The sequence below is a fragment of the Tauraco erythrolophus genome, chromosome 3 (assembly GCF_009769465.1).
Source record: "Tauraco erythrolophus isolate bTauEry1 chromosome 3, bTauEry1.pri, whole genome shotgun sequence".
Classification (NCBI taxonomy): domain Eukaryota; kingdom Metazoa; phylum Chordata; class Aves; order Musophagiformes; family Musophagidae; genus Tauraco; species Tauraco erythrolophus.
This window is the reverse complement of record NC_141467.1, coordinates 53,062,017-53,089,869: the sequence shown is the minus strand read 5'-3', so window position 1 is coordinate 53,089,869 and position 27,853 is coordinate 53,062,017. Positions and strand designations below refer to the sequence as shown.

The 27,853-nt window shown below is 40.2% G+C and overlaps 2 protein-coding genes across 2 annotated transcripts; both read right to left on the bottom strand.

Moving 5' to 3' along the window:
- Positions 1 to 1,002: 1,002 nt before the first annotated feature.
- HRH4 (histamine receptor H4) lies at positions 1,003 to 6,722 on the bottom strand. The gene is given in 5 exon segments (XM_086609304.1): positions 1,003 to 1,272; positions 1,333 to 1,763; positions 1,766 to 1,787; positions 3,524 to 3,690; positions 6,444 to 6,722. Coding segments are annotated over 5 exon segments (1,137 nt in total). The 5' UTR covers positions 6,691 to 6,722.
- Positions 6,723 to 8,143: 1,421 nt separating this feature from the next.
- On the bottom strand, positions 8,144 to 20,721 carry LOC104374474 (histamine H3 receptor). Its single transcript, XM_009980597.2, is given in 7 exon segments — positions 8,144 to 8,242; positions 13,176 to 13,727; positions 16,093 to 16,230; positions 16,232 to 16,260; positions 18,888 to 18,926; positions 18,929 to 19,053; positions 20,678 to 20,721. Coding segments are annotated over 7 exon segments (1,026 nt in total).
- Positions 20,722 to 27,853: the final 7,132 nt, after the last annotated feature.

Below are 27,853 nucleotides of genomic sequence, written 5' to 3'. Positions count from 1 at the left end.
GATTCTATAACATTCCCATTCAGCCTGTTTCTCGATTATTCAAATTGCTTGCCCATTGGCACGCTGAACCGAATGGGGATTTGCTCAGGTGTGGAGTCGAGTTAGTCCCTGTGCGTTACATCATATTTGGAAGTGAGCAGGGCTTGTAAGGCCAGCATTTTTCACAGTAAGGGTTAGAGCTTCATTGGGAGTCACAAAACGATTCAGAGGGGGCTATGCAGTGTTAGAGCTGCTCAGACTGCTGCACACATCCTCCCCTGGGTCAGCAACAGCAGATTTTCTCCCTCAAGAAGTAAGAACAAATACTTCTCTTTTCTGTGATCTCTCTAAACCATAGCTTTAGAAGACTTGTTTTTGAAGAATAGCTGGAGATGCACATAAATGCTTTACACAACTAAATTCTCTGCTGCTGCATCTGAGTAAGTACACAGATTAATGCCCTTCTGCAGAGAACACCTTCACTTGAGGTTTTAAAAGTAGTCCCGGTTTTCCCCTGATGTCCAAACAGCCTTAGTGAAAGGAAGTGATCCTGCTATGTGCCTGACAACTAAAGTCATAACTTAACTGGTTGTTTTATAATAAGGAAAAAATGCTTCTGAATGCAGTACAAACTGTTCAAAAGAAATAGAATAGAGGAGATATTAACTTTAGAATACTATTGACCTTACGGCAAAATATCCGCATTTGTTGTATTTTTAACTAATACCACCCTTGAACACAAATATAAGCTGTACTTCAATTGAAGATAGTATCGTAACAACCAGGATGAAGATAATGTGGATAAGACTACTAGGTGAAGTCAGACAGAGGCAATATCCTGGAAAAAGTACATAAAATTTGGGCATGCATGTGTGTCTGAAGGAGGACATTTAATGGAATTTCTATTTCTCCTTGTCTTGGCTTTCTAACTAGACTAATCTCCCAAAAGAGACTCTCATTTCAAACTGTGACTACTTACATCCCTCAGCCAGCTGCTCTTGAGCTTTTTTTTTCTTTTTCCTTCTAAAAAGAGCCTGCTCTCAATGTTGCAAACTTTTTGGGACATAATATTTTCATGAAAGCCATTCGAAATTTAACATGACAGAGAGGGTAGAGAAATGGGTTCAAAGAGGAATTGATCCACAAAAGCCAAAAAGTTATCTCATACAGGGAGTTATGGATGCACTTTCCTTGGCAGGCCCCACGAATAATCATTAGTAAAGTGTATGGGGCCCAGCAAATGGCAAAGACACATACAATTATGGCAAGTGACTTCGCTATTTTCTTGTCCCGCTGCAGTTTTGACTCAGTCCTTGCACAGAAAGAAACAGAAAAGTCATTTTCTGGGGTTACAGAATTGCGTCTGGATGGAGATGAGCTCTCAGTTACCAAAGACTCTTTCTTTGGCCTCGTGGAGGAAGAAACACTGTCCTCTGCTTCCGATGGAGTAGATGTTCCTGGCCTTGGCAAGAGGCAAAATCTCCAGGACAGGCTGCTGCTTCTCCTTGGACGCTCACAGTCCTGCGTGCTGCCATGCCGCTGGCGCCTCTGGATGTTGTGGAAGATGTGCACATTGAAGTAGGTCACCAAGAGCAGCGGCACAAAGAACTCCAGAGTGGACGCGAACAGCAGGAAGTACCAGTTGTTAAAGAACTCGGCGTAGCACTGATCCGCCGCTACCACGCTGTGTCCGGCCCCATGCTCCCAGAAGAGGATGGCTGGGCAGTAGAGGAGGAAGGCAAAGACCCAGATGGCCACCATCTCGACAACACGGTTGGACGTTATTCTTGCTGGGCTCTATAAGACACCTATGAGGGAAAAAAAAGAAAAAGGTCACACCTGTAGAGACAGGTTTTGGAATCAACAGAAGTAGCAGAAGAGGAATTTAGCAGAGCCCTTGATAATTTAGAGCTGCAGCTATGCTGATCAGCTGAAGCTCACCCAAGTATGTTTAATTCATCGATGTTGACATAGCATGGGATCGTCTCTCTACAGGTTAATGTAACTGTGCTAGAGTCCTTGGTCCATGCAATGAAAAATTATATTCCATCAGTACCTGGTAATTTGGTATGCCTTGTTTGAGACATCTGTGATCTGAAGTGCCAGAGTAATTAACATTTTACAGTTGTTCAGAGCATGACTTCCATTCACTGACAGCCACGCTGCTTTTTACAGCATTTTCAAGCAAATAGGACTGTGTGTGGCAGAGCAGTCAATAGAAAATGTGGCACATATATGTAACACCCACCTTTGAGAAAATTGCTTATTGCACATTTCATTAGGAGGCAGGAACAAATTTTAGTTCTGCAATGCGTCATTTAGCTGGTGAAACCACAAAATCATACCTTTTCTTCCTTCTCCCCTTACTCCTGGGCTAGTACATCTTTTCCACTATATGTTGCAGAACAGACAGATACTTTGTAGCTCACGTCCTGCTCCATCCCTTTCACAGGATGACAGGGTGAATGTGTAATTCTGGGAGTTTAGATATCGAATTGGAAAAAAAAAAAAGTATGAGTTAATGTCATTAAAGACTATGATATAAATGTCCAAAGGTCTTAGCTACGTTTGTGCAGGTGGTCTTAATTTTTCACTTTGTAAATACTGAGTCTTTGGCTTTCCAGTGTAATGATTCTTAGGTGCAAGATGTTTTGGTGTTTGATTTCCCAGGTTTTTTAAAAAATAACATAAAATAATAAAATATAATAAAAAGGTAATTATAATAAGTTAAAATATTATAATTAACAAAAATAAAACTAAATTCTGTCATATAACATCATATTGACCTCCTCATACATCGCCAAATAGCTGGAACCTCTAGCTCTCCCCAACATTTCCCTGCACTTGAGCCAACAGAGTGACTAGCGAGAAATGCTGATCTCCATCCTTAGCATGAACCAAGACATTAAGCACATGTAGGGTGGGTAGGATGCTCCACAGAAAGCAGAGACACAGACCACATCTGGTTTGGAGTTCTGCCCCAGGTGACGAGAGGAGCTTATTGCCATCTGCCCCCAGGCAGTCACTGCAGTCTGTCCTTTGTCCCACTCTCTGCTCCATTAGCTCTTGCTCTCGATCTTCTCCAGGATCATCTGGGGCCACGTTTGAGGCCTAGACATGCTCCCTGGTGTCCTTCAGCTCACTGCCCCAGCCCCACTGCCTTTTCCTCCCATGCATGATTTTAGGTCCAAATTCAAATCCACTATACTTTGAATTTCCTCTTTCCTTGTCCCCTTTTTACCAGCCTCCTGTCTTACCCTTTTCACCCCTCAGCCTGCTTTCCAGGCAGTAGCACAACAGCAACCTGCAGCAGAAATTGCGAGAAAAGTCCTGTTTGATCAGCTCTGGGCTGGAACATGCTGAATGCAGAACATTCACCACTACTAGCGGCAAATATCTAATAATCTCCACATGCTGGCACATTTTGAGGGCTATTATCTTGATTAAATCTGGGCTTATACTCACCAACATGGCAAAGGTTGGTGGGTATAATCCACCAATGATCTTGTGACAAAATCAGAAAAGCTATGAATGGGGTACTCACAGCTTTAGTAACGGACAGGAAACGGTCATAGCTGATAAGAACAATGTTAAATACTGAAGCTGTGCACAGGAGATAGTCCATAGCTAGCCAGAGCTTGCAGACACCTCTTCCCAAGTGCCATTTCCCCGTCAGGCAGTAAGGGATGTAGAGAGGCATGCAGAACACACCTATGGAAAGCAATCACAGAGACACCATACAGTTCATATGGATCGCAAATGGTAGTCCTGGAAGCAGAGAGAGAAACCATTCTGGTGTTTGGCTAAAAAAATAAAATAAATAAATAAAATAAAATAAAATAAAATAAAATAAAACAAAATAAAACAAAACAAAACAAAACAAAACAAAATAAAATAAAATAAAATAAAATAAAATAAAATAAAATAAAATAAAATAAAATAAAATAAAATAAAATAAAATAAAATAATAAAATCAATCTATTAAGGTGAATATGTAATTTATATACAGAAATTCTTATGAAATCTGATGGTAAATCTCTATGTATTCAATCTTAGCGTATTTGTGTATAGTGATCATTGGGGATAAGCTCAGGCCAAATCAGCAAAGAAGAATCTGCTGAAGAAGAAAACTGCAGTCTAATCAACTTACAGTTTCTAAAGATAGATAATTGGTGCCGCAGCATATATGCACTGTGATTGCGCTCTGACATATGACCTCATTGCTGTATGTTCTCTCATCTTTTATCTGTGTTAGTGTCTTCCTCCAAACACATCTACAATGTTGCTAATGTCAGTTGTTAATGTAAGATTGGTTAGCATTTGTAAGCTAGGGACAATATATTGGAGAGTCTGCATGGTATCTGGAAACCTCTTCTATCAAAGATAGAGCAGACACAGAAGAGGAATTAAGCCCTCTCCCACTTTTGAGAGGTGTTTTAATCTCATGCTAGTTCTGCAGCTGAGATCAACTCCAGAACTATTTGTGGTTTGTTACATTTGTCTTTTCTCCAGAAGGCCTTCTTCCATGGAAGTACTTTTATAAGAAAGCCAGCAGCTTCAGTTTATCACTTATCTTTTTCCAGAAGTATGGTGCAATATCTGATGTCACATTTCTGAAAACGCTGATCCATCAGAGACAAATATAAAACTATGTACAGCTCCATGATCCATTTTAAACTATTTAGATTATTCTTTTTTAATATGTCCATCAAGATCTCAGGAGTTACTGAACATATCCAGGGTGATGTGGCACACTGACAATAAACCTCTGGGCAATGAGCTGACAGACTGTTATCAACAGGGAAATGTGCAGAGCACTTTCAATACTGATGGCTTGTTTTAGCCAAGTTAAATACAAGCAGCTTCACTTTGGTACAAAATACTCATTTTCCATAGTTGCTGATGACAGCTACTGCTCTCATCATCTTTCAACAGGATCAATATTTGATACCATGTCAAAAAGTAATAACTGCTTTTAGCTATAGATATAAATACAGATGCAAGAATGAGGTTTTAAGCATTTATATTTGAAACTGTTCTCAATTTTGCTAATTAGTGGATGCAAAATACATGAGTCACATGCCTGGAAAGATTCCAGACTTCTAAGAAATAAAAAAAATTCCACAGCAGCTTCAGAAAACAAAGTGTTTTCTGACTGATCCCAGAGACAAAGTCTTAGATTTCCATGGTCTACAGGTCAACATAATGCTGATACCAATCATTTTGTCTTGGCTGATTTAAGAGTCCATGAGGCACCAGCCATAAACAAGAACCGATGTCAAAGGTAGATATTGAAATCTCTTGACTAAACTGTAAGATATGAGGAGAAACAGACTTTTGCAGAAGACCTGAACAATGAAATGGCAGCTCTAGCAAATTGTCTGCCTGGAGCAGGGAAGCAAAGGCTACAACACACATCATTTGGTTCCTGCTCCATGGGTCGAGCCCCAGAATTAGGCACCACAGGTAATGAATGGCACAAATGAAGGAAAATCTTAAAGGCTAAACTAATACGCTTCACGACACAGCACTGGCAAAGGAACAGCAGTTAAGGGGGAAGGTATTGCCCATAGTGGAGTAGGTCGATGAGTGCTATTTGCTTCCTCATGATTTAGTGAATACTGGTCTCTGTGACTGTCCTGAAGAGGAAGCACTTGTGTGCAGAAATACCTCCTTGCTAGCCTCAAGTCAAGATGTTTGCTGGAACATCTTCCGCAGAACCATGTTTTTGTCAGGCTTTCTCTGCTATGCGAGCTGTTTCCCTGGCCTGAAGCCTGATGGAGCACTGCACGAGGCATTGACGCACCCACCTCCTCACCTGGCATCACCCACCAGGACTGGGTCCACGGCACCTTAAGGCTCCACAAGGCTCTGCAGTGACACTATGGGGAGAGGGAACTAACAAGGAAACCAGGTAGTCTGTTACTGGCATCAGGCAAGCCATCTGATCTCTAGCCTGCATTGAGTTGAATCCAGTAAAAAGTCATAGTGGTAAAGTGTTTTGTCGTAGTGCAGCACACTCATAAGCCATTAGTACTATGAAAAGAAGTAATTAACTTAACTGGATATACCACAGATAGCTGTTTAAGAAAACACTGTCAAATATAAAGATGTTCTGAAGTGTGTGGTGAACAATCTTACAGGAAGAGCAAAGGCAAATCATAAACTTCAGCAAACAACCTCTTTCCTTCCATTTGTATCCATGTACAATAGTTGCTTCTTTTTCCTGAAGCAATGTTAAAAGTATTTATATGAAAAAGGATGCATTCCTCATTATAACATATTTCGAGACATAACAGGTTGCTAGAATACTTCATGCAGTTTCCACCATTCCTTACCCTTTCTCCAGACACATAGTTGGAAAATAGTTCTCTTAGAAGAAACCACCCAGCAAAAGAAGCCCCCTCGCTTCTCCTAAGACTCCTAGGAAACAAATATAACATGCCTCCATGGCTGTGACTTACCCACTGCAAAGTCAGAAATAGCAAGATTGAGAAAGTAATAGTTACTCCGATGCCTGAGATTTCTGTCCAGGATGAAAGCAAAGATCACCAGGACGTTTCCGAGGATGGTGACCAGAGCTAGCAACACCATGAGGAGAGCCAGCAGCACCAACACGCCCAGTGAAAACTGGGAGCTCAGTGGCTGTGTGGACAAAGTCTCATTACATGTTCCAGCCGTATGCGGAGTTCCAGCGGTGCTGTTGTGCATGTTGTGTATCCAGGTCGATTCAGTCTGGGAAGAAATTCACATCTGGCAGAGTTATCCAAAAGGTTGAGACAAGTCTATTAGCAGACTGGTCTGAACACTGACACATCAAAAAAAAAATCACAATATCAAAACAATAGAAAACAAGACTTCTCTAATGTTCTTTGATCTGAATGCATCTATTGGCTGAAAACAAAATCTAAAAAAAGCTACTCATCAGCAGCAGTAAGTGCACACTTTAAAAGAAATTATCTTTCTCCCCTGAACGCTGATCTTTCTACTGAGGTCAGAAAAGTTAGTCAGAAAACAACTCTTTTCACAGTGAAGCAATTTGCATATTAGCATTGTGTAAGCATTTTTACACATTGAATTCCACCGAAGCTAAAACAGAACTCATTTCACTTCCTAGTGGTCAACAGGATTCAAATGATTACAGTTTTATTTCTTACAGTAGAATGTAGGTACTGTTGCACTCACTGCTACACCACTTACTAAATTTTTCGGTTAAGAGCAGATGTATATTTCTTAATGCTGCTGGCTACAGAGCATTTAAAATTCAGTTATACACAGTAGAATTGTCACCAATACCTTTTCAGCTCATCCTAATCAGAAGCAAATCTAGCCCTGGGCATAGCAAACCAAATATCTGAACTTCAGAGGACCTCATAAGGGTGGCCCATCTAATCCTCCACTTCCCAAGTAATTCCAAGCAACCTCCTACTCCACGAAGTGCTAAACCCTTAGCCTTTTACAGATGTGAGAAGGTATATCCCTTCCTCATCACAATGTCATTTATTTTGGTAAGAGGGCACAGAAGTTGGCAGACCGTGGCTGTGACTCATGCCTGCAGCTCGCTGGCTCCATAGCACCGTGGCACACCCTGCAACCAGCTTTTCGGGCTGCAGCTGTTATACTGGGTGCTTGAGAAGACACAGGACAAGAAATAAGGAAAGAGAGGGGAGACAAGATATAGGGAGGAGAGGTGCAGCGCTCTGATCCTGTCTTGGGGAACAAAGGGAAATATATTGTAAAGAGTAACTAAAGCAAAAGGTATAGGGCAACAGGAACAGAAAAGACCTCAGGAATAATGAAACACAGACAGACACCTGCCTCAGGTGTATGGGCACAAATGCAGCCTGGGAAACGCACAGGAGGAACTAGAGCTCCTTGTGCCGTCACAAAGCTACCAGTCATGAAGCCAGTGACATGGATGACATAGTGGCAGGAGTGTGCTGCAGAGCATCCAGATCAAGGTCAGGGAGGTGATGAAGCCTCCTTTAAGCAAATCAAGGAAGCCTCTGGATCATAGACCTTGTTTCTTGTGCAGGGCTTCAATGTTCATTACATCTGCTGCAAGGTCACACAGCAGGTACAAACAGTCAACAAGATTCCTGGAGGGTGTCAGGAAGAACTTTCTGACACAAGTACTGAATGGGCCAACGAGGGTGACACACAGCTAGATCAGCCGTCCACGGGTAAAGAGGAGCTGGTTAGGCATAATGCAATCAACAGCAGCCTTGGCCATATTGACGATGAGGCAGTGGAGTTCAAGATCCTAAAGGGGGTGAGGAAGGAGAGTAGCAGTACAGACCATGGACTTTAGGTGAGCAGATTTCAGTTTATTCGGAGAAATGGTAGGTGGGATGCCATGGGAAGCAGCTCTGAAGTGCAAAGGAGCTCAGAGCACATGCAGGCCTCTCAAAACAGCAGCCTCCATGCACAAGAAAATCCCATCCCAATTCTCAAGAAAACAAGTAGATGTATCAGGACACTGGCTAACCAGGGAAGCTGCAATGCAAAAAGGCAGCATGGAAGAGTTTGAAGCAGAGACAGGCTTCAAAGAAGAAATTTAGAAATGTTGCCCGGCCACATAAACATGATGTTAGGAAAACCAGAGCTTACCTAGAGTTGATGGTTGTAAAGGACATCAAGGACAACATAGAATCATAGAATGGTTAGGGTTGGAAGGGACCTTAAAGATCATCGAGTTCTAACCCCCCTGCCATGGGCAGAGAAATCCTCCACTACACCAGGTTGCTCAAAGCCTCATCCAATCTGGCCTTGAACACCTCCAGGGATGAGACATCCAGAACTTATCTGGGCAACCTGTTCCACTGCCTCATCACCCTCAATGTAAAAAATTTCTTCCTTATATCTAATCTAAATCTGCCCTATTTCAGTTTGAATCCATTGCCCCTTGTCCTGTCACTACACACCCTTGTAAAAAGTCCCTCTCCAGCTTTCCTGTAGGCCCCGTTTAGGTACTGGAAAGCTGCTATAAGGTCACCGCGGAGCCTTCTCTTCTCCAGGCTGAACAGCCCCAACTCTCTCAGCCTGTCTTCATAGCAGAGGTGCTCCAGCCCTCGAATCATCTTCGTGGGCCTCCTCTGGACCCGCTCCAGTAGCTCCATGTTCTTCTTATGTTGGGGACTCCAGAGCTGAACACAGTATTCTAGGTGGGGTCTCACGAGAGCTGAGTAGAGGGGCAGAATCACTTCCCTCGACCTGCTGGCCACAATACCTTTAATACAGCCCAGGATACGATTCGCTTTCTGGGCTGCCAGCGCACATTGCCGGCTCATGTTGAGCTTCTCATCCACCAGCACTCCCAAGTCCTTTCCCCGGGGCTGCTCTCGATCCATTCTCCGCCCAGCCTGTACTTATGCTTGGGATTGCCCTGACCCACGTGCAGGACCTTGCACTTGGCCTTGTTGAACATGAAGAACTTCAGCCACCACCACATTAACAGTAGAATGCTGAATAAGAAAAATGCAGGCACTTTGCTGAATGGGGCCAGTGATCCAGTGACAGCAGATGCAGATAAGGCTGAGACACTCAATGCTCTTTTTACTTCATTCTTCACTAATTAGGTCTCACTCTTCTCCATACCTAGTGAATGAGTTCAAGGTGAAGACTTGTCAGGAGCAGGTGAGAATAAGTCAGGGAAGACTTAACTCTTAAGAGTTCATGGGACCCAATCGGCTGCACCCAAGACTGCCAAGAGAAGCAGCTACCATCCTTGCAAGGCCACTTTCTATCGTCTTTGAAAGGCCATGGAGATGAAGGGAGGTTCTCAACAACTGAAGAAAGGCAAATGTTGCAACCGTCTTCAAGTGATGCCACAAGGACGAAAGGTCAGTCTCTCTTTGGTCCCTGGGAAAATAATGGAGCAAGTCCTCTTGGAAGGCATTTCTGAAAACTTGAGGGAGGAAAAGGTGACTGGGAACAGTCAACATGGGTTTACCAAGGGTAAATCATGCCTGAGCAACTTGATTGTCTCCTTTGATAAAATTACTAGATTAGTGGATGAGGGGAGAGTAGTCATTTGCTCTTAAAATTTAGAGAATAAATCAAATGTTGAAGTTTTAATCAGAGTCCTTCATAGGACTGAAGGAGAAATCTATGTGGTCTCTCCTTCCTTCCTTCCTGTGGAGGAAAACCATAGCCTAACATAAACGAGATAGACGTTAGAAGAATCATTAGGGTTAAATACTCATCTCAGAAAAAACAAAAAGATAATACAATTTCTTCCAACATACATGCTTTATTTGTGGGGTTTTTTTTAAGACCTAAGAGGGTCAAGTTAGTAAAACACTGTTGTGGTTTGAGTTGAACCTCAGAGTTGTACACCTACTGTCACCATGTATTTACAAGACCTATTGGACATCCACAAAGACAGAAAAAAATTCATGGACATGAAATGGTGAAATGGATGAGTGAGTAGACAGAGAAACTTGGCTTAGAAATCACTTTGGCAATCAAAGTCCATTTGTGTCAGTGCATGAAGGGTATACCCAAGAACAAATGCTGAATAGGTATCTTATCACAACCCTGCAAAATGTCTGATAGGGAGGAGAAGACTTAGGATGCCACTTTGACCAAGACAACTTTAATGCTGTGAGCACAGGAACTAAGATCTTGACTTAACCTGGGAGCACTAAGCAAAATTTTCAACAATTAGAAAAATACAAAAAAATCCTCAAATACACAGGAGTGGTGTGACAAAACAGTGGTGTGACACTGTGTGTGCAATATAGAACATCAAAAACATGGATCTCTAGTAGCTTCACTACTCTATGCAGTTTCAAATTTGCTGCATATTATGCTCCCTGACAAACTCTAGTTTTCCACTACTGCAATATGCGGATACAGTTTATCTAGTCAATAATTTTGTAGGCCATTTTTCCAAAGTAAACAATACATTCTTTACTCACAAAATGCAAACTGAATTTTTGTACTAAAAGCATAGGGATAGAAAAGCAGACAATGCAAATACTTTCACATTTTGGGCCTACCTGCAGTTTCTCTGTTTAAAAGATGTTTATTTAGTACAGTAGCTACTCCACAAATGTTTTAAACGTGTGTTTGGATTTTTTAAGTCTCACAGAAAAGCAAACACCACAAAACCTATGTGAGCACCTTAGCTCATGACTGTGAAAACAGCTGTGCTGAATCAATGGCCGCCTCCTGAGGACGCATCTGAATTAGCAATCAGGCTCACAATCCACAACACTATCCGTGGTGCACTATCCTTCCTTATGCAAGGAAGCATAAGAAGAAAGACAATCTTCCACCAGCTTGAAAACTGGCAAGAGAAGACTTCAGCTCCAGACCTCTGAACAGAATGACATTTTAGCTCCTCAAATCCATCAACTTTATGATTAAGCTGCTCACGTGCATTTAAATTGTGCTTGCAAAGGAGTACCCTGCTTTTGCAACACTTCTACAGCCAATTTCAAGTTAGATAAAAAGTACTGTTTAAATTGACTATTGCTCTTCATTGTTCTGTGTATCACATTTCTCTTTCCATATTTTATGCACTTATATACACATACAAAGAGGAAAGAAAATTATATCAAAGGAGAGAAAAAAAATTTAGCCATGACTCTCACTTACCCATCCATGAAAGCCTCTGGGTGAGTTGCAACACCCAACACAAGGCAAGGAAGTCTGGCACATGGAATGGGTTAGAATCAAGCTCCATGCCTTCACTCACTCCTTTCAGCACTGCACATTTACCAGCATTGTTTACTGACAGCTGCTTAAGACACCTCTATATCAGCTTGCAGACAGAGCTCTGTGAATCCCATTCTCAAGCAGTGAATATGGCCCTTATCAGTGATACAAAAAAATCCAGTTTGGTACCGGTTCAGTGGCAGAGAAAATCCATATAACGTCACAGTAACAGGACACAAAGAACTGATCTAGTATAAAAACCACTCTGTCAGTTCAAATTTGTTCAGACATTTTGATGAATATCTTTGCAATTGCAAAGCTTTACACCCGAGAGGGTATTGTCTATTCTCGCACAGCCAGCCAAATCTTAAATCCAACATGAACTTTGTATTGCTTGCTCTGCTAATTGAACAGGAATGGGATCATGTGCCCAAGCCTGGCCTATCTTTTAGGTAATCAAATAGTGCACAAATCTGGCACTAAATATCATTTAAGTATGATCAAAGAGGCAGCCACTGTCAGGAGAAAAGACAGTCCAGGTGAAAAGAGTAACATCTGTTTATATCTGTGACGATTTTTACAATCAATTTCAAAATTCCATTACCGTGGAAACTTTCTTCTTGAAAATCATCCAGAATTACTAGCTTATGTGTACAGTGTCCTCAAACACTGGGTATGGACTATATAAAAATTAGAAAAGGACAGATATGCCAGATTAGGCACTCCATTCACTTGCGTATTGCTCAATGTGCATGACTACAGGGCACTATTCTATTTTCATAATATTTTTTGAAACAAAATTACACTGCTCCTGTGAGTATTTATACAACCTTTCAAAAATGTAGCAGAAACTGCATCTTCACTGAGAGCTTTAAGTTCACAAATAGGACATAAATTTTAACTCAACACATACACAAACAGGTATATCCCTCCAATGAACCTCTATGGAGATATCTATAGAAGAGTTCTTTTACACTATCAGCTCTATTTATTAAAAAAAAAAGAAGTGGGGAAAAAAAGACCTCAAATCCACAAACCAAGAAGAAGATCCAGCAAAACTTCTTATTCTTTCATTGCTTAGATGATGTTTAAGATTGCATCATACCAGCAAAACCAAAATCATGAGAACTAGCAAAACTAAGGCAAATACATGCCTCTGCTGCACTTTTAACCAATGTCATTAGTAAACAAAGTTTTCTCTCTATTTCTGTCAAAGACATATATATATATAAGAAAATAGCACTAAATAAGAGAGAAACCTCTTATCTCTAAGTCATTATTTTAACCCTCTAAAAAGAAGGTGTGTTATGTGATCTCAGAGTTGCAAACTTTTTGGGACATAATATTTTCATGAAAGCCATTCGAAACCTCATATGACAGAGAGGGTAGAGAAATGGGTTCAAAGAGGAATTGATCCACAAAAGCCAAAAAGTTATCTCATACAGGGAGTTATGAATGCACTTTCCTTGGCAGGGCCCCACGGATATCATTAGTAAAGAGTATGGGGCCCAGCAAATGGCAAAGACACATACAATTATGGCAAGTGACTTTGCTATTTTCTTGTCCTGCTGCAGTTTTGACCCAGTCCCTGAACGGAAAGAAACAGAAGAGTTCTTTTTGAGAGCCCTGGAACTGGTTTGCGTTGGAGGAGGACAGTTAGCCATCACTGCTGGTCTCCATGACCTTGTTAAAGATGAAACACTGTCTTCTGCTTCCGATGGAGTAGATGTTCCTGGCCTTGGCAAGAGGCAAAATCTCCAGGACAGGCTGCTGCTTCTCCTTGGACGCTCACAGTCCTGCGTGCTGCCGTGCCGCTGGCGCCTCTGGATGTTGTGGAAGATGTGCACATTGAAGTAGGTCACCAAGAGCAGCGGCACAAAGAACTCCAGAGTGGACGCGAACAGCAGGAAGTACCAGTTGTTAAAGAACTCAGTGTAGCACTGATCCACCGCTACCACGCTGTGTCCGGCCCCATGCTCCCAGAAGAGGATGGCTGGGCAGTAGAGGAGGAAGGCAAAGACCCAGATGGCCACCATCTTGATCACAGGGTTGGACGTTATTCCCTGCTGGGCTCTATAAGATACCTGTGAAAGAAAAGGACATATCGCATATTCAAATAACATTTTAGAACAACTTTCTCAATCTCAAAAAAATATAAGCAAGCAAATCAAATATAACATTCATTCTGTAATTCACCAGACACTTAGAACACCTTCACTTACATCAGGTCCTAAAAAAGTCTGTTAGTCTTGCTCATCAAATACTCTGTCTCTGTGACTGATTTTAATACTTGGCATTGGAGATGAGCGGAAATTATGATGGCTTAAACTGTGGTTTGGGTTCCAGGTGTAAAAGGACATGGCTTGTTTTCATCACCACCACAGTAAGGTAGCAATAAGGAATCAGTTTATGATTCATGACATGCCCAGGCTCAGAGGAGAGTGAAAGCAGCTGTGGGACTTCCTTCACGCACAAGCAAAGTAGAAGACTTCTATATTAGACTGTTTGCAATGGACAGACTGCAACACTAGACAATGTAATTTTTAATACTATTTCCTCTTGCCATAGCAGAAAAAATCTATCCCACACATATGCTTTAACATCCCTTACTTTATTGAAACATTCTGTTTTAACACTCATTTTATCTGTATACTGTTCATTGTATTACTGCAGATGTTGATGTTTTATGTCAGCCCAGACTGCATTCATGTATTTTACTCTCTAGCCATAAATATCTATCTTTGAAAAAATACTAAGAATTAAAATCATGTCATCCAAAGCTAGGAAATACAAATTAAAACTGCCCTTGTAATGGCCCAGCCAGCATGTACAATACATATTTATAGCTTTTGGTCCCCTGCATCTTTCAGAGCACAAGATGATCAGTTAATGAGAGGCTGGACAATTTTATTTCCTCCATACTGTTCAACATTTGTCACCCAGGCTTTACTCAGACCCAGAGCTACTACCTTCCTCATCAGCTTCCTATGCTGTGCGTTAGTGTAGCACCTGCATGCTGTACAAATACTAATTATGGTATCTTTACAACCACACATGACACGAGGGCATTGTCCTTGTTTTAAACAGTGAATAACAGAGCAATGATGCAGCGTTACACACATTATTTTAGATTCTCTGTTTTAAATATCTGCAGCCTGAAGATTTAGACTTCTTTACATCTTAAAGCAACTTATTGGCTCAGACCATAGTTCCAGTTCTGCAATAACAATTTGCAGCCCTTTGCAAGACCACAAGCATCTCAATGTAGTAGGCAGATAACAGGAAGCTCAGCACGGGCTTCACAAAAATTTAAGTCTGAAGTGGCTGGCCCCTTCCCACAAGCTAGGTTGCACCAGAAGCAGAGGTGGATCTCAAGTCCATGAGGAAGCAGGATAAATTTTTCTTTTGGATATCAGCCTATGTTAAACACTTCTGGACTCACTCCACCCTAATTACCTAGAGGAGAAAAGCAGAATGTGATCATGTAACAAAGATCATCAACAGCATGTAAGAACATGGAGCTCAGTTGGGTTGCAGAAGCCTTTTTAATTCACGTTTCTCACATTCTTAGCTCTGCACCTTCATTAATATTTTTCAATATTACTCTTTCTTAAATATAGGGGTTTTCATACTTAATTGTTCAGCTTTGAAAAAAAAGCAGCAACAACTAACCCTAAAACTACAACGTTGGGAAGAAGAGAAGAGATTGGGAACGGTATCGGCACTTCCCAATGAGAACCTCTCAATTTAATACAGCCCACGTCACTCAAGCTAGCAGACTCATCAAAAGCAAAGGATGTTGATCATCTTCCATCTGGACTAAACACCAGCTGGAGCTTAGAATGGTGAATGATAATATTTACCACTGGATTCCACAAATATCTTCTGAAGCAGAAGAATGTTAATACTCAAGAAACACCTCATACCTCTCCACATATTTTGATTAATTCTTCTTTTGTTTCAGGGGATTGGTTTCCACCCAACTTCTTGTTGGCAGCACATGTCAATCACCCCCTGCAGTAACGCAGATGTCTGTCTGATCTTCAGTCAGTCCATCCCACATCTCCATGCTGTCTTCTCCTTTTAAAATTTATCCCAAGCTTAAGCAGATCCTTGACTCAATCTAGTTTCGTTACCACTCTTCTAATGACCAAAACCCCAGTTCTGCACAGTCCTGCTCCCCTTTTCTACCTCGACCCTCCCACCTCCTCTGCAGTGTAATTAAATAGTTTCTAATCCAGGTAGCAGGAGGGAAACACTGAAATCATAGGCAAGGCATTGTCCTAGTCTCTAAGTCCCAGTGCAACACTGAAGCATCAAAGTTTCTGCACAAAAAAAAATGGTACAATAATGAAGGACTATTTAGCTTCTAGTATTATGGTGAAGACACTCCGAGTTTTATAGAAATCTCAATATATATAAAGAAATAACTAGAAATTTTCTCCTTACAGCTTCTGTAACTGACAGGAAACGGTCGTAGCTGATAAGGACGATGTTAAACACCGGAAGCTGCGCACAGGAGATAGTCCGAACTAGCCAGAGCTTGCACAGGGCTCTTCCCAGGCGCCATGTCCCTGTCAGGGCACTAAGGGAGGTACAAAGGCATACAGAACGCACCTATGGAAATAAACCAAATGCACACATCAGTCAGCACTGCAGGCAGTGCTCGTGAAAGCTAGAAACTTTTCTACAGTGTCTGATAAAAGCGCAATACTGACCGGAATTGCCCTGTGGAAGGCTTCATATTCTCATGCAACCAATGAACACTTGACCACAAACTTGGCATCAGTAACATTCTTATCGTTATAACTTTCTGAAAAGGAGTTACTGTGTTTATTGTGTATCATTATCACTTGTCCTATTTATATCACTTGCCGGAAGGAGCAGCTGACTTTTCTACCTGCTGAAGTAAACGTTGTCTGTATTAAGCTACTGAATTAAAAGAAACAAAAACTCCCATCTTTTTCCTTCCCCAATGTGATTTACTAACTCTTTTCCACAATAAATGATCTAATTGCCATGCTCTATCCCCTTAGAAGCATGATATGGTGTCTGAAAGTGCTTCAGCAGTAATTTTTACAGAAATACCATATGAATTTCAGATTAATCTTTAAAACTATCTAATCAGAAGGCTGACAAAATCTGCACAGTTAATTAAATACACCCAGTCCTAACATTTCTTCTTATCATAATTCTGATCCTAACCACTTCTCAGCGGTGAGCTGATAGGATACTATCTATGGGAACACGAAGCAGTGGGAACATACACTAGTGACCCACACCCATGGCTATCTAAATTTAGGTGTTAAATCCAAATGTTGTGAAAGTGCCAATATGATCTCATTTTAAGGGATTTTCTGGGTGATTACACTACACATAGTCACAAAGCAGCCCTGTGAGGCTGAAGAGGCTAATGGTATAGTTTCCTGCGATGCAGAAATGCAAGTGAATAGCATCAACAATGCAATAAATGGAACCACTGCATCTATAGAGCAACTAACAACTGCTCCTTCCAGCAAAAGGTTATATTATACATTTTAACATTTACAGGGAGAAAAAAAAGGGTATTGTTTCAGCTTTAGGTTTACTTCATGATAGCGTGTACTCCTGCAACAGGTAGCAAAGAGTATTTTGAGAGTTTCCATTTCCCTAAAAATCTTACATTTCCTGTTGTTCTCCCTCTACTAAGAATCAAGAAATCTCTTTTCAAATCCAGCTATACAGAGGTAAAGCAGAAGTTGTTGAGGTCAATATCAGATAGATGAATTATAGCAAAAGAATAAGCAAAGGGGTCTGCAAGCATGAAAGTGTGTGCTTTTAGCGATCAAGATGAAGTAGAAATTAAGGATAATCCAAGTATATCCTGAATCTAAATAATGTAGCTACAAAAACAATAAACTAGTTTGACTCTAAGTATGCAGAATTTTTGACCAAATTTAGAATGAAAAATTAGACATTAAGGTAAACATAACATTGTGAAACAAAATTTATGGAAGTTAGGTAATACCAAGTAAGCTCTAATTCCTTTCTTGATAGAAGATGTTATTTACTTTGTACTTCTCAGCTCGATGCCAGTATTTGTTCAATACGGTGCTAAATTCGAGCAAGATGACAGAAAACCACTCTGTCATCTGTAGTTTTCTGTTCGCTGCTGTGGTTTTCACCTTGTGTTCCGTAGCCAGACAGCAGACAGCAAGAGCTCTGTGGCACAAGGCAGTTATAAGTTGGAAGAAGTCATCCATATGGGGAAGGGATTAAAACATTTTACAAGGAGATCTGGACATCACGAGGACCAGAGTATTAGAAGCTGTGATCTAAAAGAGAATTTCTGAAACTGGAAGTAAGTTTCAAGAGCAAAGACAGTTTCTTCAGTTCTTTCAGTATCCTTTTTAAATGTGTAGGTAAAAGAAGTAGAATAAAAAATAGTTTCAAAATATTTTGTTGTGATGTGACAAGTCAAAATACAGATTTCATGAAATAGCCACACCTGTTGAAAACCATCCTTCTGTCTACTCAATAATTTAACCAAGACCTTTACCAGAAACACTCACACTTCACAGAACATTTTAATACATCAATCTCCAATTGCACATCACACTAGCATTTTAATTGTACTTTTTCTCAGGACAAGTTTCAAAATAAATGTGTCTCTATGTATAAATAGATATATAAGATCAAAATTTAATCTTTGATCAAGAGATCAATCTCTTTGATTTGTTATTTTATTTACCTATACAAACACATATTCCTAAGGTATGACTCTAGATAGAGTATGTACAGCAAAATATTGAAAAATACCATTCATCTCTATTAGTTGCACACTTCAGGTGATTATCTGTATCGTGAGAGAGTAGACTGAAATAAAACATAGTAACCACGTAGCAAGATCTGCCAGATAATATGTGCTGTATTTGATTTGACTATCTAGACTTTGGTCAAGACTCTTCACAAACAACTCCCATTCTTTGTTATTCTACATCCACTCATGCACAGTAGTATTCTTTCCTGAAGTAATACATAAATATTGCCTGTTTACCTGGCAAAGAATCCATTTCTTATGATAATGTGTTTCTGAAAAATAGTAGCTGCTAAACACTTCACACGGTTCCATCATTCCTTACCCCTTTCCCCAGACATGCAGTGGAAATGGTTCTCTTAGAAGAAACCACCCAGCAAAGAAGCCCCCTTGCTTCTCCTAAGACTCCTAGGAAACAATATAACATGCCTCCATGGCTGTGACTTACCCACTGCAAAGTCAGAAATAGCAAGATTGAGAAAGTATAGTTACTCCGATGCCTGAGATTTCTGTCCAGGATGAAAGCAAGGATCACCAGGATGTTTCCGAGGATGGTGACCAGAGCTAGCAACACCATGAGGAGAGCCAGCAGCCACCAACACGCCCAGTGAAAACTGGGAGTTCAGCGCTGTGTGGACAAAGTCTCATTACATGTTCCAGCCGTATGCGAAGTTCGGCGGTGCTGTTGTGGCAGTTGTGTATCCAGGTCCGTTCAGTCTGGGAAGAAATTCACATCTGGCAGAAGTTATCCAAAAAGTTGAGATTCATAAGGAAGATAAACGGATGGGCCAAAATCCAATAAACATCAAAAAAAATGACTCGGGGAGGGCGGAAATAAAAGGTTCTAATCTTAGATAAATCTAGCTTTCCTAAGATTTTTTAAACCACGTGTATCTCTAGAAGAGGTCACCAGTAAGAACTACAAGCTTGTGTTTTAAAATGCAAGTTCTTCTTTATGCAACTTGACCCTTATCTGTGGAGGTCAGGAGGGCTGATTTGAGAGTCTCTCTTGCTTTCCTTCCTTCCTTCCTCCCTCCCTCCCTTGTAGAAGTGTTTTTGCTTGCTACCATTATGGGCAATAATTTTTTCTGGAATTTTTTTCTTAATCTTGGGTACCTATCCTTATAAGAATTTAAACTACTTTCTAATTTCATCCTTATTTACCTAGTGCCATTGTATTTTGGCAAGTCTGTGGTCCCTCTCTATTGTGTTACATCTTTTTATTGACCAAACTCATGGCCAACTTTGTTGTTGCTGCTGTTGTTCCTTTTTCTGTAGACTCTAGGGCTGAAAACTGATATGCTGTAAATAAGAACATACACAATTACTTACCAGAGCAGTTAACCGGTAATGGCTCAAAACCTCAGAGATCAGTTGCAAAACTCCCACTGAAATCAGTTTCAAAATTCTAGCAGCAGCCCCAATAACACAGCATCAGCTTCTGCTGTCCCAGAACCAAGGAACAAATATTGACTCCCTGAAAGGGAGTGAGAGCTTGGCAATTAACTTTAATAGGATGAGACTTTTCTCCCACACTGGTGGGAGAAATCATGTGTCTTCCACAAGTGCTTATATTTTGTACAAGTAATGAAGCCACTTGTGGAGAGCTGTGAATATTCCACAGTTGTAAAATTCAATCATTTTTATTAGGGGTTCTAAAACCACTTCGGTGTCTAATTTTTGATACTTAAATTGAAAAACTTTGGCTGTCATGTCCATGCTTCTGTTGTGGGAACAAACTCATTAGCATTTGCTAAGTGCTTTTACTAAATGTTTGAATGGCAGCAGTACAAAAAGTGCAAAACTTTATTATCCATACAAATATCTTCACAGCATGCATGTCCGTTACTGCTTTAAGCTTGATTTTGTTTCCAAGTATTGCTGGAAATGTAGAAAGCACACCTTGGAAACGACTCCTAAATAATACTGCTAGCCTTTCTTCTGCTAGCAATACTGAAGCTGATCTACACGACATTTTTGAGGTCCAAGCTATTATGTGGTTGAAAAGAAATAAAGTGGTGAACAAATGTGAGGTCAAATTAAGTGTTCAGCCAAGTCTGTGTCCTGTCTGTCTCAGCTGCCTGCAGCCCAAGAAAGACTGTAAGAACATGGCAAAATATACTGTTGTCGTGGTCCCAATGCCTCCAGCAATTAGTGGCTCAAGGTACTGATATGGTACCAGAAGTGACATTCGATCATTTTATTTTCACTTCATCTTCTAAACAGCCACCTTCTTACCCCAGGAATTCCTGCTTCTTCATTTTATTGACAATAAAAGACATCACAGGGCTTCTATAGACCTCTAAGGAGGGCTTCCCTGCATTCAAATCCAGAGAACAGCAGGAAAATTGCCGTGGATATTGCCAAACCATGGATCCTATATAAACCATTACCACATCACAATTATACTTTTTCTTTCCTCATACCTAGTACAATCGGTCCTTTTAGACTGGTCTCACATTATCACGGGGAGAAACAGCTCATTCCTATACATTCAAAGTGACAATCCTTGGTAAGAAGAACTGAACTTATGGCAGCTCACACGCACGTAATACACCTGCTACAAATCTTCGTCAGTGGGTGCTCAGAAACTGCACCGAGTCACATATCCTAGAGGAAAGTACATAAAAGTTTTCTTCTTTTAGACATGGAGGTACTTGCCCTCAGTCTGGAAGGGGTCCTGGAACAAGTCTCCCCATACTCAGTAATACTCCTACCTTTTCAACTGCGGAAGACGGGAGAAGATTCAAGCTCCTAAGTACTCTTTACTACTGGAAAATTTTGAATATACTTTTGATTCTACCTTGTCCCTGAATGGCCAGAAATGCCAGCTTGAGCTGGCAGGCTTTCTACAGACCAGCCATCTATTATGAATCAATACACAGCCACCAATCCCAGAAGATAAGCATTTGTTACCATCTCCCGAAAGCCCGATGATGACCAATTACAGCTCTTTGCAAAAGCGATTACAATGTTTTTTTGAACCTTTTTCTTTCTCTCCCAAGCTGTTTTACAAAGTACAAATAGAAAAGTTCTCATTGTATCTTAACCCAAAATCTTCAGTGCTGAGGAACTGAGTTAGAAGTGTTTTATGAGTATTAAATAAGGAGGCTGCCCACATAATGGCTTCCAAGATATAATGACTACATCCTTGCTTTGTAGAATGCAACAGATTATCATGGCTTATATATAACCTATATATAATACCTGTGCTATACCTTCTTAGGATAAGATAGGGAGAAGAATCCAAACAGTTAAGCTAAGAAATATGGTAGCACTTTGAATTCTCTGCTTTTCTTTGACATATTTTATTTGTCAATGCAAGAATTAAGACATTAGCTAAGTGTAATAAGTTTCGCAGTCCTAAATCCCCTGGGAACCTGGAAATCCTTGGCTCCACTTCTGGTCCAGTGGAACCCCCTTGTAACTTTTCAGTCTGTTACTTGATCTCTTTGCTTCAGTATCCTCAACCTTAAGAGGAACATAACACTTAGTGAGCTTCTGAAAATCTGGGGAAATTCTCCATTAATTAATAAAGTATGTCAGTGGAAGAGAATGCAAGTTACACTCTCCAGAGCAACTTTACTCTATTAGTTAAATAACTCATTTGGGAAGGAAGGAAGCAGATTTCAGAGCCTCCAAAATCAAGCTGAAGACAGGATTCTTCCTAGTTAAGCACTCTACCCAGATACTCTTCAGTCTCAAGAGGAGCCTCAGCAGCTTCACTGTTTTCATGACAAAGCTGACCTTACCGAAGGACTTAAATCTCATGGATGCTTTCCAGGAGTATATAGCTACCTAATTCCTTTCCATCTCCCTGCTTCAACATTTCTTCTTGGAGATAACTTACATCTAACTTGGTTTCTCAAAATCTTAGATACGTAACTGTTCCACATCATGCTTGGAAAGCCTGTGTGGAATAGGACACCTAAAAATATAGATGCTACACTCATGTGCCTTGTGACTGTATCTCCAACATCACAGACCTATTTTGCACAAGTCATGATGCCATATAACTAATCCGTTTGCATGCAGAAGATAATCTACACCAGTCAGCAAGTTTATTTTAAATATCAACAGTGTAAGTGAAGTTAATAGAAGATCCACCTACATAAGCTTTTAGCAGATTTGTGTGTGTGTGTTTATAACTATGATTAAACCAGTATAGAAAACGTGTCTAGCTAGAAAAATATCTGAAGTAGATAATAAACTGCTGATTTTCTACTAGGGGCAGGGCAGCATATGAACTGCTCAATGATAATCCTATAAAAAGGTATGGAATTTTTATTCAAATAGACATGCTAGACAATAAACACATAGCACAGATTATACTTCAACAGGATCCAGAAGTAAATGTTACAGCGTTCTCTTCTCCTTCTTCCCCAGGTGTTAACATGAACACATATTAAACAGTAAAAGCATCACCCTGAATTACTTGCTTATTAAAGTGTTCAGACTTTGCAATATCAAGAAATTACAAACAGTCCAGAATCGCTATGCTGCAATTAGAGAGACAATTATCTTCACTTTTAAAGTAAAGGGCGGTATATTTTAAACACAAGTGATCTTTCCATATCTCAGTATGGAAAATTTCCAGATTCACTTATTTAGATGAAATGTTCTGTCTCATCACCACTTCCTGAAGAGAAGCTTGTAAGAATGACGCAAGTTCTTTCCCATTGCTCAACTGTCTTGAATTTATTAAGGCTCTTCAATTTGGATTCTCAGTTTTACAGGGAAACCACCTGGCAGTTCTTTAGAAGGTACCTTGCTAACAAAATACCCTGATCAGAGACCACATATAAACTCCAGCTCTTGTTCCAGTCACTGAAGTTTGAGCAGCAAAGGAAAATAAATCATTCTGATGCTACTGATAGGAGATTGGGGTCCTGTAATGGCTAAACTGGTGTGCTGGTTTTGGCTGGGACAGAGTCAGTTGTTCTTTTTAGCAGCTAGAAGAGCTCTGAGTTTGGGTTTAGTCTGGGACTCGTTATGAGAAGAATGTTGATAGTGCACTGATGTTTATAGTTGGCACTGAGACCTCAAGGACTTCTCAGCTTCCTCTGTTCTTGCCAGTGTGCGGGGAGGAGCATGCCGGGACAAAGGGTCCACAATGCCCCTCATGATTTGAACTTAGACTTAGGATCAAGGGCCAAATTGGCCTCTGAAGTGTTCTGTATCATGCAATGTCATGCCCAGTATATAGATGAGGGTTGACCAGAAAGAAGGGCTTTTGCACCTCCAGGGACTCTCACTCTCAGACTCTCGGAGGGGTCGCTCGCTCTCACTCTCTTTTAGGGCCTCTTGCTCTTCTGGGATTTTAGTGTCAGGACTTATTTGTTTAGGGATTGTTAGCCGGGATGCGACAGGCCTTGGTCACCAGCTGGTAAGCAATTACACTGTGCGTCACTTGTTTGTATATATTATTATCATTATAGATATATATATTCATTTTGCCCAGAGAAGTTGTGGATGCCCCCTCTCTGGAGATGTTCAAGGCCAGGTTGGACGGAGCCTTGTGTAGCCTGGTCTAGTTGAGAGGCGTCCCTGCCCATGACAGGGAGGTTGGATTAGATGATCTCTGAGGTCCCTTCCAGCCTATGCCATTCTATGATTCTATGATTTATTATTATTCGTATTATTAGTAAATTGTTCTTATCTCAACCTACAGGTCTCTCTCCCTTTTCTTCTTTAGTTCTCTTCCTCTTTCCCTGGGATTGGACGATTGTGAGCAAGTGGCTGTGTGGCATTTAGTCACCAGCCAGGTTGAACCATGACATCTGGTTTCAGCTGTACTCCTGACTCATTTCCAGAAAAGCAAAGCGAAAACAGTAAAAGGAAGAGATAAGACAGAACAGAGTGACAAAAAAAAACTCAACAGAAGTCACAATCCACCTTTTTCTGGTAGTCTTTGACTCTTCACAGACATTTTTATGACAAGCAACTCTGCTTTAGGTATGAATTAATGCTATAATCCTTTTCTTTTTTTTTTCCAGATACTTAAACTTACAATTCTTCCAAAAGTAGGGCATATACACACAGCCTACACTGCCTTAAACAAACTTGCAATATTTGAAAACAAAAACTTACCGTTAAAACTGCTGTTTCAGTTTAGCATTATACATTCCATTAGGACATTATTTTTAAAGTTAAAGTTGTTGCAAGCCATTTTTGTAATCTCTTTCCTTTGCTGGATCTCACTTGTTAGTTGACATACACATAATTTATTTAATGCAATCTGATTTCTTATCAGGTTGCAGCATCAAGTTCTGGATTGAAGAACACTGCTGCTCCATTCTGATTTAGTTGATTTTCAACCCATTCCTCTAGATCCTTATTTATAAACCTTTAACTTGCAGAAAAATATTAAACCATCATAGTTTACATTGATAAACAAGATTATCACATACATTACTAGCAGCAGGAGTTTAGAATATCAGTCTTTATAATAATGTGCTTAACAGGAGTACGGAGACTGTACCCCCAACTTACTCAAAAGCAAAGGCTGATCCCACCCTTGTCACCCGGTAGGGAGGAAGCTGTGCCAAATCTAAAGCAGATCTCCTGTCCGCACACTTCAGATAACGCAGTGCGGAAATTCATTCCTTTCCCAGCATCAAGGTACTTTTGCTGATTCTGCTTAACTTCGCTTCACCACAGAAACCTGCAAAAATGGTGACACACGCCTAACAGAAAAGGCAAACCTTTCTCTTTTCCGCACAGACACATCCTGAAGGCTGCAACTTCTCTCCGATCCATAAATCTTACCCCAAAGTAATAAATGATGACTTGTGTCAGCAACATAAAAACTAAATGGTTGTTAGTTATCAAAATGACAGGGTTATTACAAGTAGTTGTCTATTTTGTTCTCTTCACATTTTTTAATTAATAAAGGAATACCGATCTAAGATTACAATAGTTCAGAGACCAAAGATGCAAGTATTTCCAGTTTGTTCTGTACTTCAGCATCCTTAAACTTCATCAGAGCTATCAGTCTATCCAAGGTTACACTACAGGAACCTGCAACTTCTACGAATATTATGAATAATAATTTCACTTTTTAAATTTTTTTATTTTCTTAAAGATATCTGAGTATTTTTTTTTTGGCAACGGCTTATGGCCTCAGAGCACAAGTGACTTAGGAAGCAAGCCAGCTGCTTGTAAGAGTAGGCTGACTTGTTTTCTTTCTAAGATTCTGGGGGCTCTCTCTTCTCCACTAAGAAAGAGAAACAAAGTGTTTTACAGCCCAGTTTCTAAAGAAGTTATGTCCTTGATTTCTTTGTTAACAAGGCAAATGCATTCTTGGCTATGATGAAAGTGTGAGGATGAAAAAATGTTCCAGGTTGCTGCTGCTGCTCTGCTCGACATGCAGAATAGGTTATTTGTGTCCCTTGGTTACTATTCCCGGTACGAAAGCACTCTTGACACACCTCAAGGATTTCAACTGCTGTATCCGTGCTAAATTTTTGATCCTGACACGTTAACAAGCACTGCTGCTCTAACATTTTCTGAATTACAAAGCAGAAACAATTCTATTCAATTAAGTGGTGAGATACAGCCTCCTTGAAGCATAGCTAATAATCAAAGAGCAAGAATCTCACAAGTTCTTTAGGCCATGAGGTGTGCTGAGGCTCAGCTCGCAAAGGAAAGGACAACATGTTGCAAAACTCTTCTGGAAAGCCACATGAAAACTTGCTCTTAGAATAAAGGAAGTTTAAACTTGAGAAATACTTAAAAACAAACATAGCAAGAGAATGCAACTTCTCTAAGCAAAAGTGTCCACAGTGCAGGTAGCCAGCACTTCGTATTCTCTGTTAAAGAAATAGCACGAAAATACACATTTCCACTTCGATGGTCTGTTTCCAGCCTTTTTAAGGGATAAGGGATTAATTTTGCTCACTGATTGGATGACTATATGATCTATTTCATTTACGTCACAAGTGGTTATGAAAAACTTGTTTCTTCCATTATGGGGTTTTAGTTTTTGCTAACACACAACACTGAAACATGAGATTCTTGGAGACAAGGATCAGTACTTTCTGAAAAAAAATCAGTAATGAAAAAAATCAAGACACCTAGCTTTCACATACCTCAGTCTGAATATCTGAAAGTTCAGACCTTCAGAATCACTTCTGGATTCTGAGCATCCGCGCTTAAAGGATGCTCTTTGGAAAAAGAACATGCATTACCACAAAAGAAACTGATTCTTGGGCAGCTGTAGCAGAACATCTCGCAATTCACCTGCTTCCCATATCCAGTAATCGCTACAATTCCACTTTCATAAAGCAACAGAAACTTTGGAATACTTGAGTTAATAAGGTACTGAAAGTGAATGGCAAAACAAAAGATTCTATCAATAACACAGACAAACTATGAACAAAAATACTAGTATGACCCAAAAAGTGCAAGACTGCTACATATTGTAATATACGGATCCCCTTCCCTGGGACCAATATCATTTTACTATTACAAGTACAGATGCTGAGGCTGAACCTAAGAGCTTTACTATGCAGACAAGGTAATGTAACTGCATAAAATCGTTTCAATAAATCAATGCAGGATCTATCTTCCAGAGAATTAGTGGTAGTTTTTTGGGGCTTTTTTAAACCACGTATTTTAGCAGTGCTTTTCAATTTACTGAAATTCTTAAGGAATATCTTTGTTGCTATATCAAACTCCGGAGTAGTTATGCCTTGGGAAAGGTTTTCTGGGGTAGTCCTACTGCAGAATCATAATGAACAGTTCAGTGCAAGAACATACAGGCAAAAAGATGTATAGCAAACCGGTGGTCGAATAAGCTGATCTTATAAATACACCTTTAAACTATGCAAGTGCCACTAGAGAAACATCATTAAAATAGGCACAGCCCTGACATTACTACATAAGCAAACCACATAAGGTGTACCCGACCTAGGAAAGCACCCGTGACTCAGTAATTGATGGATTGCAAAGTTTAGAAATCATTAACTTGAGGAAAAAAAAAAAAAACAAAAACCAGATAATTAAAGCCTATCCTTCCCAAAGGGAATATATCAAGGGTACGTAAAACAACAACAAAATTTGATCTCATTTAAATAGCAATTAAATGACAATTAACTGACAAAATGTTCTGTTGATGTTTTTGTAACGCATTGAAGTTTGCAACGTGTTAATAAAAGAGTAGAAAATTCAAGTGTTTGTCATCATATCGTTAACACGGGTTTTTTTCCCCCCACTCTACACCAACGGAAGTCACTGCAGAATGTTTACTAACGTTCACTACTAGCTGTAACAGTCCAATTTCAAAATCCCCCTATTCTTTGTTGAAATCACTGGTTCCTTTAATTATACAACACTCAATCCTCAGCTTTTCAACAGACTCCTAGAGTCCTGAAACTCACAGAAATTTTGAAGTAATTTTGAAGAATTTTGAAG